The 15,477-nt window shown below is 46.9% G+C and overlaps 2 protein-coding genes across 4 annotated transcripts in view; both read left to right on the top strand.

The window, feature by feature from the left end:
• The window catches only part of LOC146624949 (uncharacterized), a 71,353-nt gene that overhangs the window by 18,759 nt on the left and 37,117 nt on the right, over positions 1–15,477 (top strand). The gene's annotated exons all lie outside the window — the stretch shown is intronic.
• On the top strand, positions 4,661–9,335 carry LOC146624950 (palmdelphin-like). The gene is made up of 2 exons (XM_085361867.1): positions 4,661–4,862; positions 8,103–9,335. The coding sequence occupies exons 1-2, from the start codon at positions 4,661–4,663 to the stop codon at positions 9,188–9,190; spliced, it is 1,290 nt and encodes a 429-aa protein (XP_085217993.1). The 3' UTR covers positions 9,191–9,335.

The raw sequence follows: 15,477 nt of genomic DNA, 5'->3' as shown, positions 1-15,477 counted from the left end.
AGATGGTCATTACAATGGGGGGAGTTGGGAATAGTGGAATTTGGCACTATCATCTCTCTCCTTCGCCAGGCTAACCAGAGAATTTCCCAAAAGCTTTAAAGCACCAACAACTGGGTGTGTTCCTCTTCTGTGCGACTGTTACAACTCACCCAATACAGTCTATGTCTGATTAATACAAAATTCAGGTAGGCCAGTGCTGTGTCGGGGCGCACCATGTGACCAGTAATTTTTATCACTTGGTCAAAGGCTGAGTATAGAGTTTTGTCATGAGACTGCTGTAGTGGGAAATCTTCCATGGAGTGAATCAGTGCCGTCTCCTCCCCAGAGTCAGCGATGGATGGCCTCGGATCACCGCTGTACACAGCATATACACTACATGCTGCTACAGGTCATGAATGCATCCCCACACACTGCCCCAACAGGTTTTTAAATCATGGCCAATCCGTCCCCAGAATTAAAGGATGTGTCAGGCATGACCTAACCACAGCCTTCCCACTACGCTTTTTGTCCTTGTACTTAATTTCTGGCAGCACAGTAGGATATTTGTGTATGTCCCCATGCATGTACTTAACCTCCACCCACTCTACCTTCAGCAATGCCCCGGGCCAAACCAGAGTTTGGTGGACCAAGGTCTGTGTGCACCCTGAGTCTACAATAGCCTGGTGTATACCCCTTACCACCTTACCACTATGCGTCCCTCGTGGACTGAGGGAAGGTGTCAGAGGGCAAAGTGATGGCAAAGGACCACTCCGCTGTTCCTGTCGGGAGTCCCTTGACAAACTGCTCGAGAATCATCAGATCCAGCAGCTGAGCCTCCACCTTTGTGTAGCCGGGCTTTTTGCGGCCCTATTCAGTACCCCAAGAAGTTTTGGTGGCAGTCCTCGGGCACATGGCCTAGGCCAGGGGTCGGCAACCTTTCTGATGATGAGTGCATCTAAAATTTTCCTCAGAAGTCAATAAATTGCAGTAGCAATTTATTGACTTCTGCAATAAATAAATAGCAATAAATTTAATAACGCTCTATATTAACAGTTACACACTATATAGAACCACTTTATAGAATTATATTTGTTGGCAGATGTTGGCAGCTGTCAGCGAATAGTTATCAGCTATTTTGAAACAAAAAAAAAACAAAGACTTTTTATCCATAACAGCAAATACAGAAAATGCAAATGCTATTTATGGTCTCCTCACAACAATGATAAGAAAAATAAACTGGGCCAATATGGCATGTTTGTTAATACAGAGACACACATGTTAATATGATCTCTGGTCTCCCACTCAGAGACACAGGTCTCCGAGTGTCCAGCATTCAGAGGCTACCTGAGGACTCGTGTGAGAGAAAATCTGCTCAGACAGACATGTCGAGCCAAATACTGTCAATAAGGCCTCTGCAATGTTCTGAAGACAGTTAAACTTGTCAGGCAGTGATGTCCAGCAGGTGGAAATGCAGCTCCATGAACATGCACAGCTGTGGATTCCAGCTGCGTCCGTAGTTCTGCAAACTTTGACCCCACAGAGTCGAGCTTTTCAGTTCTATCAGCTGCATTTCGATGTCCTCTTTGTCGAGCCAGTTAATGCGAGACAAACCCAGCTGCTCATTAAAGCTTTCTGGTTTGATCAGAAAAGAAAACATTGGTCCATACGCCTGAAAGTCCCGAAAACACATTGTGAATTCTGTCTCGAGTCTACGGATGTATCCGTGTGTTTCCACGGTGCTGCGCTGAGCGAACAGCTGCTGAAGCATTTGAAGTGTTGGAATGTGGAAATTTCAACATTGCTTGAAAAAACTGCCAGCTAGCAACGTCCCTCTCACCGGTAGGCTAAGTTATTTTTAGCCAATTACAAGTTCCATCTGGTAGTTGGGGTTGTTAGCTAAGATACCGTCATTAAGAAGCGGCACAACTAATGTGTCTATGCGAGCTAATTTGCAATGTGCACCGCTGTCCCAGCCATTCATTTTTTAATGCACCTGCTCAGATTAACTCACTGCGTGTCGTGCCCAGGGCTGGACTGGGACAAAAAAATCAGCCTGGGCATTTTGACTAGAGACCGGCCCCCCAGGTATTAAAGCCATAAAGCCTTTGAATGAAAACAAACGCTGTTGTGACAGTGATGTACAGTCTTGTTGGTATATGTATGATTTTTATACATTTTAAATCAGATAAAAACTTTGGTTTTTATCTGATTCAGATAATTATTTAATAAAAGTGAGACATTTTAAATGAGAATAAGAAAGAAAAGTATTTCTTTGTGCCCCCCTCTCCCTGTTAATGCCCTACCTGCCCCCCTGGCATAACTTTGCTAGACCCGCCCCTGCACAGTTACCAGCTGTCAGCTACTTAGAAAAGGATCCTGGTGTTATTTGTCTCTCAGAAACAGTTCATAACTTCAACTCATTCATGTCACCTAAAAGGTAAACCTGTTTCTCCATCACCTGTTCAGCTCTGATGATTCAGTAAGGACATCTCCTGGTTTCATCTTCATGTTTCCCTCTCACCAGATAACCAAACCATATCATGACCAGCAGCTTTACAGCTGTGGCTCCAGCAAACAGCCGATCAGCTGATCATTGATCAGTTTCATGATTGAAGTAGCAACAGGAGTGGGAGGGGCAGAGAATGACAAAAGAAGAGGCAGCTCTGCAGCAAAGACACAGAGTAACTCCAGCTTTGTGTCTTTTTCTATTCTAGCTGAAGTCCGGGACAAACTGTTCCTTCTCAGCTCAATACGAAATGCGTAATATTTTCTCTGAATGCGGGACGATTCCGTTTGTATGGGACGGTTGGCAACTCTAATAATTAACCTTATAAATAAAGTTCACTATCAGTAACATCATAGCACCCACCCAGCTGTATAGAAACTCCATCATGCTAGCTAGCACGCAGTACGAGTTATTGCAACTGACTGTAAAAAGTCAACACAACGAAAATAAACTCCATCTAAACTCGGTTTATATCTGACCCAGATAGACTGCAGGTCATAACTTCTTACCTGAAGTTCAGTTCACCTGACACTCGGACCAGCGGCCGCCTCGGGTCTCTCCTCCTCCTGCCTCCCCTTCCCTCATCCACCTGCTGGCCTCAGTGGAAGCTGTGCCATAGCCACCACCAGAGTTATTTTTACACATCTGGCCAATCCACCACCTCTCATTGTTTATACCATTACAAAAAAAATCATCGGCCCATAGAAACGAAAAATCACAGTCGGCCCAGATGGCCAGTCCAGCTATGGTCGTGCCATCAGTTAACCCTTCGCGTGCCAGCTGTGGCACGTGTGCCCAGGGTTGCCGATCCCTGTTCTAGAGTTTTTAATTCTGCACCTGACCCCACTGCCACGTTAAGTCTTTTATTTGGTCTGCTGTTAGTGATGTCATGTTGCCTTAATGTCATATTATCTTCATACGAGGAGCAGGGTATCTTAATCTTATAATGTTACAACCACATTTGACTTGAACACATTTGACTCGAACTAGGGATGAAGTTGGTAATTAGTAATATTTTAGTTAATGTTACGTGTTAGCTGTTTCATTACAATCAGTTGAGAAAACTATATTTTGATGATGAAGGCAACAGCATCAGCCTTGAGTGTATAGTTTTCATTGCCACACAACTACCAGCAGAAATATATGCCTACAAGAAGAAAATGATCACACAAATAGAATTATAGTGTTAGACTTTAAAATGATAAACTGATATACACACAAAGCACTGTGCATAGTGTACTATAGATGTGTACTGTAGTGTTAATCTGCAGTTAGATCAGTTAAGGTCTTAGACTAAGGCTTGTTCATTGTCCATTGGGGTCACCTTTAAAAACACTAAGTACTCAATTACTGCATTTTTTAAGTGTGCAGAGTAGCTAAATGTGTTTTGCTGGTGTGGTTTCATGCAATCCACGCCAGTTTTACCGAGGACGATGATGATTTGAATTTTCATTGTTGTGAACAGATTCTAGCACCTTTTTAAAGGAATGATGTTTTCTCCTGACTTCCTGCTAACTGCTATGCTATCTGTAAGCTCTGCTTGTTTCTAATAAGATGTTCTCACTGAAGACTGTGTGGGTGGGCTTTGTTGCACAAGCGACTGCTTCGAGTGAATTAGGTGGCAGATAAATGGATTACTCACATTGTGAGGATGCAGTGCAAGGACTAATATGCCTGATTTGCTTTGCTTTCTGTCTTCATTTAACCTAGTGAAATTACTAATGTGACAGCTGTGGACTGCCGTTACTAAACAAGCTGAACTGTAGCACTGCTGTGATGTTTACTTCATGCTTCTTTCACTACTTTGAACCTCAACTACTTTGTCTCCACATATAGGAGGTACACGCAGAGTCCCAACCAGGTGTGCACTTTTTTTAGCTCTTTGATGTGCTGTGAGTAATTTCTCTTGGTAAATGGTTACAAAACTTATTAGAGCTTCATTAAAGTATAATAGCAGCTTTTGCATCATGGGATACTTGGTTATCCCGAGTGTGCTCAGATTACTAGAAACATAATAAAATGTTTATGGCATGATAAAACTGAGCATCAGTTGTGAGAATTCATTCAGAAGATGGATATCAGTTTTCATTTTGATCTGTAATTTCTTGTATAAGTGTCTTTGTTGTCACATACTGGAATAATGTGTCATATTACTAATATAATGAAATCTTAAAAATGGTGACATATGTATATATTTGCCCAAATATAGCTAATCTTGGCTTATGTTGTGCTTGCTTTCATTTCACTGGTCTTATATTCTTCTTAGATGTGACCCATCATGTCCCTTCACCACTACCAGATATGCTATCACTCATTCCACTGGCAGCAGCAGAAACCCATCCTGTATGTGAACTCGGTAGCCATGAACCAAAGAAAGGTATACTTCTGACAGGCTGTAAAATATTACATTGGTGCAGATGGATTAAAATGATCATCCTTCAGCATGATGCTAAGAATACACTGATCAGCCACAATATTGAAACCTATAATATTGATGCTAGTCTATAACAATGTTACCATGTTTCAGTGGTTATGTGACTGGTACATGCTGTTCGTATCATACATCTGATGCCAGCTGTCAGTTTCCTTGCACTGGAAAAATGTAATGTACATTACATCAGTCTTGATGCATGCTCAGTCATCCAGGTAAATCTCCAAAAAGTTGATTCTGTTCATCAGGACGTTTTCACTGGGAGAAATGTTTCGTCATCATCCAGGTGACGTCTTCAGTCTCAGCTGACTGCAGGTTTCAATCTTATAAACAGGACATTTACATAATGACTGAAACCAGCCCACTGAGGGAACAATGGGCTGGGAGGTCAGTTCCTTCATCGTGATTATGCAAATTCTCATGACTATTGATCAACAACCACTGATCAATGGCCATGAGTCCCATTCACAGAGAGTTGGGGAATGGCTGCAATCACAGCATTGTAAGATGGTGACAGATGTACCCTTAGGCCCCTCCTCCATTCAGAGATGGTCTTTCCCTTTTCACGTAAATGGCCTCCTTGACTCCGCCCTCAAACCAGCATTCCTCCCTGTCCAGGATGTTACATCCTCATCATTGAAAGAGTGTCCACTGGCCTGTAGGTGTAAATAGACTGCAGAGTCCTGGCCTGACGAGGTGGCTCTTCTGTGTTGTGCCGTCCTCTTTGGTTGTTTGGTTTCCCCGATGTATAAATCCTGCCAATCCTCCTGCACTTAACAGCGTACACTATGTTACTCTGTTTGTGTTGGGGGACCCGATCCTTGGGGTGGATCAGTTTTTGCCGCAACATGTTTTGGGGTTTTACAGCCACAGATACGTGGTGTTTAGAGAAAATGCGTCTCAGCTGCTCCGATACTCCTGACACGTACGGGATCACTACAGGTTTTCGCTTAGTCATTGGTTGTCCTTCTCTCCTGGATCAGCTGGTGGTTTCTTTAGGAGCCTTTCCAGCTCTGACAAAAGTCCAGCTGGGGTAACCACATTTACTCAGGGCCTTCCTGATGTTCTTCTGCCTCCCTGGCTGCTGTGTCAGTGGGGATGGTGTTCGTTCTGTGTTATAGCGTCCTGATGACGCCCAGTTTGTGCTCCAGTGGATGATGAGTGTCAAACCTCAGATACTGATCCGTATGTGCAGGTTTACGGTACACGTCAGCTTTTAGATGTCCTCCATTACTGATGGAAATCTCAGTCTAAGAAGGCTAACCTGCCACTGTTCATATCCTCCCTGGTGAATTTGATGTGTCGGTCCACCGAGTTAATGTGATCCGTGAATTGTGGTACATCCTGAGATTTGATTTTCACCCAGGTGTCATCCACATACCTGAACCAATGGCTTGGTGGTGTTCCAGGGTAGGATAGCAAAGCCCTCTTTTCCACTTCTTCTGTGTACAAATTGGCCACGATGGGTGAAACTGGGAGCCCATGGCACCCATGATTCTGCCTGTAGTACTGACCCTTGTATGTGAAATATGTGGAAAGAAGACGCAGTTCAAACACACTTGGTCGGTGCTGAGAGCGGTCCTGTTGCTGCAGTCAGAGACTGAAGAAGTCACGTGGATGACTGATGAAATGTTTCTCCCACTGATAATGCTGCGTCCAGATGAACAGAACCAACCTTTCGGGTACATTACACAACTTATCTATATAAAACTTTAGACACATAACACACTGATCAATAATTAGTCATTTGTTATCTTGTAATTAGCCAAACTAATGAAAAAAGGTCTGTTACAGTTGGGTAACGATGATGTGAATATTTGAGCGACGATGAGGTTGAAATGAGTTTAAGACTCAAAAAATGTGTTTTAAAGTGGACTTTTAGCTGCATCCTGTCCGAGTTCTCAATATTTTATGTTACATTTGTTTACAAATTGAGAATTAGTTCAGGACTACATGTTGTAAAAAAACATTTTAAAAGGCACAGTGTCTGAAAGTCAGAGCGAGAACCATCTAAAGTCTCAATACAGCAACACTGAGTTTGATTACCCTGACTCGTGTCTGCTCTCAGTCCTTTTGCACTGCAGGACAAATCCAAAAGACATAAGGATTGCAGATTCAGACTGGATGTGTATCCACTTTGGATCCAGCTTATTCTTTCCCAAAATGATCTGTATTCTTTATTTAAAATGAAAACTGTGCTGAAATATTTAAAATCAATGAAATCGTAGACTTTTTTGTTTGCCTTTCCTGATAAAACATGCTGTCCTGTATTTTTCAGTAAAATGTTGGGTAATTCGTGACCACAGAAAGTATAAAAACTGGTTTTCAATGGTTTTCATTCTTTTGTCACGCACATGCTTAACTGAGCGTGAGCTTACTCAGAGTTGAGACTCTTGGACTTGCTTACATAGTGTTACTCAACTTAGACTTCATGGTTAAACTGTTGTTGAATATGTTATTGAGTTTGTTGAAGATACTTCCTGGGGCTTCTTCCAGAGGCCTGGGACCTACCACAAAGCTCAGGCAACATACCAGGGGGATGCTTCCCTTATTCCATTTCCCAGATTATATCATTCTTTTTCCACAGAAAATGATCCCTATGACTGCTACCTATTTTATGACGTGGTGATTAAAAGTCTATAAATCTGTTGTAAAAAGCACAGGCAATAAATGCTGACGCAAATCTTAATTTAGTATTTTAGTGATAGAGCATAAAATAAATATTGTAATTCCAGAAAATTATCAGTTTGTATTTCTAAGGTGATGGCTGTACTTTAGAGCACTGCAACTGTTTATTGTCCCACAACCTGATAAAGAAGGTTTGTGACTTTGTCACAGATCAAAGTGAAATTAACATGCGTGATTCCACAGGAATTCTTGGTGTGTGTCCTGTGTTCTAGTAGCTTCAGTTTCAACAGTGTAACATAGACTCAGCAGCAGATTAGAATCAATTACAATATTTATACATTTTTGATATCACCAAGTTAATACATGCATGCACAGTTTGCATTTCAATGGTTGTAGTAAGATAGACTGAAGCAGCACGTATCAAATGCATTCCCCCAGCAAAAAATCTATATTGTACGTAAAAGCTTTTGTTACTGTAGTTGTTTCCTGAGCATTTCTGATGCCTTAGTTGTAGGGATACAATTGAAACCAAGAGTTCATCTATGTCTTTCATTCCAGCTACATTTGCTATGAAGATCAGTGTGGAAAATGATAAGAAAACAGGCAAAAGTCATGTGGTGTCAGCTTCAACCATCATCCCAGAAACCATCCAAAAGAATGGGATAAAGGTGTATGATGATGGACGTAAGTCTGTGTATGCACTGCACCCAGGGACAACTAAAATCCATAGTGAAACAGTTGGAGAGATGACCCCTACCGAGGTAGAAGAGCTTCTGCATCAGGCCGCTGATAGGAATGTACCTACTGAGGTGCAGTACCATCTACCTGTCTATTCTGTGCCCTATATAGGGACGAATAGGCCATCAACACCAAGGAAATCAACTAAATCACTAACAAAAAACTCAAAACCCAGCCCCTTACGGAATGTAAACTCATTCAAAACTGGATCTCTAATCCTAAATGAGAAAAACCACTGCAGCCAAGGCCTGCAGGAACAAAAACCCCCAAACAAAACTCCTCTATCGATCTGTCAAGACTCGACTTTAAAAGTACGAAGAGTTGGAGAAGGGGCCAAACTGCACTCTCGAGAGCAGGCCAAGTGTGAGACCTTTCTAATACCACAGTCACACTTTAGCACCAAGTGTCCAAGAGCATTCGCCAACAGCACAACAGATACAAGCAGTCCAAACACAGCAGCTCTTGTTTCAGTTAAATTCAGGCCTGAAGGAATGCCTGGACCCAAAGAGCCAGTCTACAGAACATTAGATAGATCTAGTTCTTCACTCGTCCACCATAAATTTGATCCTGATCCCTTGCTAGGCACCTCAGGTGACTCTAACAAAGATTTACCCTCTTGTGCAGAAAATAATGTCTCTCTGAACCTTGTCAGCACTCTGCCAGGGGAGCTAGAACCCATATCAATGATCTTCATGGGCTACGAGAATGCTGAGGAGGAGGAAGACATTCAAGCTGAGTTGGTGATTATTGACAACAGTTCTGATAATAACGACAACGATGAGGATGAAAATGAAATCAACAGGGAAGAGTATCTTTTATACCACCCACAGGGGTACAGAAGCAAAGTATTTCAACCCAAGGTGCATACAGCTAAGGTCATAGAGCTCAGAGACATTACAGATACCTAAAGAGACCAGGAGGATTTAGGACTCCACAAGCCAACATTCATCCACAAGTATGGAAAGCACAGTCCTTATTTACAGGAGCGGTCAAAATGGAGACGATGAAGCTCAGTCAAACAGGAAAATGAGAAACTGAATTGTTAGGAAAAGAACTGGGAATAGAATTTGTTAGGTGATTTTTCTTCCCCAACATTTGTCTTTTTTTCTGGTGAATGTGCTCATGCATGCATTTTCTGCTGCCAAGCCAATGTAGTACTTCTCAGCCTGCCAATCTTTAATAATAATAAATTGTGATTCGTGCCATTATGAAACCTTAACTTCTCTTGAGTGATAGAAACACCTGATAGACTTTTTGTTTATTAGTAACTGTGCCACTGGAATTTAAATTTTATCATTCAGTTAGTTTGTTGCTTTGTAACTGAGTTGCATTAAATGGTACTGTGCTGTGAATCAACCTGTGCTCATACCTTTGATCTAAGTTCATTTGTTTGGTCAAGTCTATGTCTTAAATTTCTGATGGCAGTTATCTACCAAATTTCCTTGTTTCTAGTGCACTTTAGGAGTTGGAATGGGAAAGTCTGGTATTGGCGGGGCATAAACATGTCAAAATATTAAAACCTTTTGTCACGGTCCTGGGTCTCCTGACCCAGCGTTTTTAGTTCTTTGTGATTTTTCGTATTATTGTACTTGTGTGTGATTTATTCTATGGCTTCTAGTTTTGATCCCTTGCCCTTCATGTCTCCCTGTGTGCCCCTCTGTGTATCTGTGAGCCCTCGTCTCTCCTTATGTTTTATTCCATGCTTCCCCTGCCCATTATGTCTAAGTTCTCCCCGTGCTCTCTCTTCCCCCTGTGTGCCCTCTATGTATTTATGAGCCCTCGTCCCCTTTCGTGTTTATTCCGTGTCTCCCCTGCCTGTTACGTTGGTGTTCTACTCGTGCTCTCTCTCCTCCTGTACTTCCTGTTCCACCTCTCCCGTCAGTGTTCAGTTCACCCCTGCCCTGTCTCGTTATGATTATCAGTGTCACCTGTGTTCCCCGTGTGTTCCCACTTCCCTCGTTAACCCTCTGTGTATTTCTGTCTGCGTCTCCCTCTGTTCAGTGTGACGTCGTCCCTCATGCCGTGTGTGGATCTCCCTGTGTCTCTCTGTGAGTTCTTAGTTTGTGGTTTCCCAGTTCAGTTTGTATATTTGTTCTGCCAGCGAATAAAGCTGAGTTTTGAGTTCATTCCCTCGTGCCTGTGAGTCCTGCATTTTGGGTCCTACTCCTGCCTGCCGCACGGCGATTCATGACAGTACGACGTCACCAGTAATGGATCCAGCGGACTCACCGTGGAAGCGCAGCTCCCGTTTTGACGGGACTCGGCTAGCGCTTGGAGGGCCTCCATGCTGCCGCTCCTCACTAGCTGCTTACCCTTCGGTCCACTCACCTGCTTCCTCTCCGCGGACGCCCAGGTCTCGCAGAAAACGCTCCAGCCGGTCCCGGGAGGATTACTACGAGCCTGCAAGCAATCAGCTCACGCCTGCACAAGCCTTCTACAAGATGTTAGGGATTATTATCGTGCCGCCCGACTCACCCAGCGTTTCCACTTCACAGCAGGAGCCTGGGACTCTTCTCGACCAACCGCCTAGGGTGAGTGACAAAGTCCCCCTACGTTCGCCTTCTGTGTCGAGGGATAAACGTACCGTTTCCCCCAAGGCCGCTAACGTCGGCTTCATGAACTCTAGATCTTCTGTTCCTCCTGTTCCAGAAAATGACAGTATTTATTTTGAGAGCGATCGTTTCCACTTTGGTTCAAAAGACTGTGCTTCTGATGCTCCTTCGGACCCAGGAGTTAAGACTGTTTCATCTGGAACTGTTTATTCTGGAGCTATGTTTATTCAGTCAGCTGCCCGTCCGCTTTCAGCTCAGTCCCCTGCTCAGCAGCCGTCTGTAGCTCAGTCTCCAGTGTCACCTGCTCAGCAGCCACCTGTAGCTCAGTGTCCTGTGTTTCCTGCTCAGAAGCCGCCTGTAGCCCAGACACCAACTCCACCACCACCGTTTTCGCCCCAAGCTCAGTTAGCCGCCCGGCCCCAAGCTCAGTTAGCCGCCCGGCCCCAAGCTCAGTTAGCCGCCCGGCCCCAAGCTCAGTTAGCCGCCCGGCCCCAAGCTCAGTTAGCCGCCCGGCCCCAAGCTCAGTCGCCACCTCCACCACATTCAGCCTCGCTTCCCATAGCACAGTCACATCCACAGCCTGACTTACTACAAACCTTATTTCAATCCTTAGCCCAGTCAATAGCTCAGTTGGTAGAGGAATCATCAGCCTTATCGACAGCTCAGTTAGCTCCCTCGCAGCCCTTCACAGCTCAGTTAGCTCCCTCGCAGCCCTTCACAGCTCAGTTAGCTCCCTCGCAGCCCTTCACAGCTCAGTTAGCTCCCTCGCAGCCACCCTCAGTGCAGTCTCCAGTGTCCCCAGTGCAGTCTCCAGTGTCCCCAGTGCAGTCTCCAGTGTCCCCAGTGCAGTCCCCAGTGCAGTCCCCAGTGCAGTCCCCAGTGCAGTCCCCAGTGCAGTCCCCAGTGCAGTCTCCTTTAGCACAGTCACCCACTCAACCACCAGCACCACAACCATCACTACCTCTGGTTCATTCTCCTGTGAAGTCATCTACCTCTACTCCACTCTCACCACCTCCGTTACAACAGACATCAGTTCAGTCCCCTGTGCCAGTGCAGACGCCCTCAGTTCAGTCCCCCGTGCAGTTATCTACTTCACCACCATCAGTAGCTCAGCTCCCACTCTCATCCGCCTCTCCAGTAGCTCAGCTCGCACCTGAACCATTGGCCCAGTCCCCGATAGCAATACGGTCTTCTGTTCGGCTTAACATTCAGCCAGGGGTCCCAAACCTCTCTGGCTCTACATCAGCTCCTGCTGGAAGCTCGGATGAGCTCATCCAGGACTCCGTGGCTCCCACGCCGCCATCTACCTCATCCGCTGGGGGTTCCAGTGAGCCCGGCCAGCACCTCGTCTCCGCTGGAGGGTCCGAGGGGCCCGTTCAGCCTCCTGTCTCCGCTGGAGGGTCCGAGGGGCCCGTTCAGCCTCCTGTCTCCGCTGGAGGGTCCGAGGGGCCCGTTCAGCCTCCTGTCTCCGCTGGAGGGTCCGAGGGGCCCGTTCAGCCTCACGCCGCATCAGCTGGAGGGCCCGAGGAGCCTGTCCAGCCGCCATCTGCGACCGCTTCGTCATCGCCTGGGCCAGCCTCTGCCTGTGCTTCTGCTACGCCTGGTCCGGCCTCAGCCTCTGCTACGCCTGGTCCGGCCTCAGCCTCTGCTACGCCTGGTCCGGCCTCAGCCTCTGCTACGCCTGGTCCGGCCTCAGCCTCTGCATCTGCTACGCCTGGTCCGGCCTCAGCCTCTGCATCTGCTACGCCTGGTCCGGCCTCCTCCGAGCCTTCGTCCTCGTCTGGCCCAGCCTCCTCCGAGCCTTCGTCCTCGTCTGGCCCAGCCTCCTCCGAGTCTTCGTCCTCGTCTGGCCCAGCCTCCTCCGAGTCTTCGTCCTCGTCTGGCCCAGCCTCCTCCGAGTCTTCGTCCTCGTCTGGCCCTGCCTCCTCCGAGCCTTCGTCCTCGTCTGGCCCGGCCTCCTCAGAGCCTTCGTCCGCTGCAGCCTCCTCAGAGCCTTCGTCTGCTGCAGCCTCAGCCTGTGCTTCGCCTGGTCCCGCCTTGACTGGTCCCGTCTCGACTGGTCCTGTGCCCACCGGGCCTCGGCCAGTACGCCTGACACTGGAGTGCCGCCGCCGTCGCCTTCCGCACGGCCGGCCCCCGGACCGTCATCGCCTGAGTGGCCGCCGTCGCCTTCCGCACGGCCGGCCCCCGGACCGCCTTCGCCTGAGTGGCCGCCGTCGCCTTCCGCACGGCCGGCCCCCGGACCGCCTTCGCCTGAGTGGCCGCCGTCGCCTTCCGCACGGCCGGCCCCCGGACCGCCTTCGCCTGGGTGGCCGCCGTCGCCTTCCGCACGGTCGGCCCCCGGACCAGCGCTGTCATCGTCGCCGCCGCCTCCCGCGCGGTCGGCCTCCTGAACTGCTCCGTCGTCTCCTTCACCGCCGCCGTTGCCTCGCGCACGGCCGGCCTCCTGAACTGTTTCCACGTCGCCGCCGTTGCCTCGCGCACGGCCGGCCTCCTGAACTGTTTCCACGTCGCCGCCGTTGCCTCGCGCACGGCCGGCCTCCTGAACTGTTTCCACGTCGCCGCCGTTGCCTCGCGCACGGCCGGCCTCCTGAACTGTTTCCACGTCTCCGCCGTTGCCTTCCGCATGGTCGGCCCCCTGAACTGCTCTGTGTTTGGGTTATTTTCTTGGGCTCCGGTGTTTGCTGTGCTCTTCTTTTGTTTTCTGTTCCGAGCCCTCCGTCCTGGGCCCCCGCCGCCCGCCCTGGGTTGTTTTCTGTTTGGTTTTGTTTTTCTGTGTTTGGGCTGTCTGGAGCCAGCCCTTGAGGGGGGGGTACTGTCACGGTCCTGGGTCTCCTGACCCAGCGTTTTTAGTTCTTTGTGATTTTTCGTATTATTGTACTTGTGTGTGATTTATTCTATGGCTTCTAGTTTTGATCCCTTGCCCTTCATGTCTCCCTGTGTGCCCCTCTGTGTATCTGTGAGCCCTCGTCTCTCCTTATGTTTTATTCCATGCTTCCCCTGCCCATTATGTCTAAGTTCTCCCCGTGCTCTCTCTTCCCCCTGTGTGCCCTCTATGTATTTATGAGCCCTCGTCCCCTTTCGTGTTTATTCCGTGTCTCCCCTGCCTGTTACGTTGGTGTTCTACTCGTGCTCTCTCTCCTCCTGTACTTCCTGTTCCACCTCTCCCGTCAGTGTTCAGTTCACCCCTGCCCTGTCTCGTTATGATTATCAGTGTCACCTGTGTTCCCCGTGTGTTCCCACTTCCCTCGTTAACCCTCTGTGTATTTCTGTCTGCGTCTCCCTCTGTTCAGTGTGACGTCGTCCCTCATGCCGTGTGTGGATCTCCCTGTGTCTCTCTGTGAGTTCTTAGTTTGTGGTTTCCCAGTTCAGTTTGTATATTTATTCTGCCAGCGAATAAAGCTGAGTTTTGAGTTCATTCCCTCGTGCCTGTGAGTCCTGCATTTTGGGTCCTACTCCTGCCTGCCGCACGGCGATTCATGACACCTTTGTTGTAAAAATATTAAATATATCATTTTATTACGATGTCCGTCCTCATAATTTAGTCAGCTTGAACTTTGATTAGATGATTTCTAATTTTACCTTTCATTTAAATGTTTTCTGAATATCAAAAATATCCTTCCTTTGGGACTGCACCTGCTCACTCCTTTTTTGTAAATAGCCTTTGTGTTGGACTTCATATACCATGTTTTCTGCACTATAAGGCGCACCTAAAATCCTTTAATTTTCTCAAAGATCGACAGTGCACCTTATAATTGGTGCGCCTCATGTATGAATTCTGGTTAGGCTTACTGACCGATTTTATGTGGTACACGGCGCTCAAAAATCTATCAAAAAATGTTGTAGTATGACTTTGCTAAGCTACGAAGCCGCACCGCTTGATGGATTGTCTGAGCATTACGATTACCGTAGTCAGGAGCCTCGCGGAGTAATCTGGGTCCAAAACTCCGTCAGCTTCAGGTCCCAAAGTCAAACGAACACTGTGGCGCCAATGAGAGTTACAAACTGTCTAAATTCTTTCACCTTTAATAAAATGATCAGCGTTGCTGCTTTAGTTTAGTTAGCAGGAAGTTAGCTCGCGAGTTTCCACCTAAGCATGATATTGCATGTTCTGACTGAGAGATTTCTGAAACATTCAAACGTACAGCTCTGCTATCACTTCCAACATAAATGAAGACAGAAAACTAAACAGCAGTGACGTTTGTAGGGTTACTGAAGTTGGGCTAGCTGGTATATACTGATGTGCTACGTGATCGCTAGTGACACAGCTATGTTAACATAAACACAGCCCGTTTCACAGTGTAGGGTTGCCAACCGTAGTACACGTCCCGTATTGAGCTAATAAGGGACGCACTTTGTCCCGTAATACAGTGACAATCAAAAGTAGTCTATAAATGTTAATGGAATTAACGCTTTGTTTGAAAACATAATTCCCAGCCCCTCTCCTGCTTTGTGACCAATGAGCTGACAGCACACTTATGACAATTCGAGTTTGACAATTCAGATTACCGCTCATCTCATTGGTCGAGGAAAGGTCGCTTACGGAGAAAATACCGGAAGACAACAGATGACCACAACAAGAAGCATGGCCAGCAGGGAAACAAACGCTGACACTGCGGTGCAAGTCTCGGACGACAGTACAC

The sequence above is a fragment of the Diplotaxodon limnothrissa genome, linkage group LG9 (genome assembly GCF_057381915.1).
Source record: "Diplotaxodon limnothrissa isolate DT_005_m linkage group LG9, D_limnothrissa_male_GT1.1, whole genome shotgun sequence".
NCBI lineage: Eukaryota > Metazoa > Chordata > Actinopteri > Cichliformes > Cichlidae > Diplotaxodon > Diplotaxodon limnothrissa.
The sequence above is the reverse complement of the archived record's forward strand: the minus strand, read 5'-3'. Positions and strand labels throughout refer to the sequence as shown.

Excerpts from the sequence above, each read along its gene's own strand:
- LOC146624950 (XM_085361867.1), top strand. The coding sequence starts at position 4,661 with ATGGTGACATATGTATATATTTGCCCAAATATAGCTAATCTTGGCTTA. Across the intron at positions 4,863-8,102 it reads TAGCCATGAACCAAAGAAAG|CTACATTTGCTATGAAGATC; the intron begins GTATACTTCTGA and ends CTTTCATTCCAG.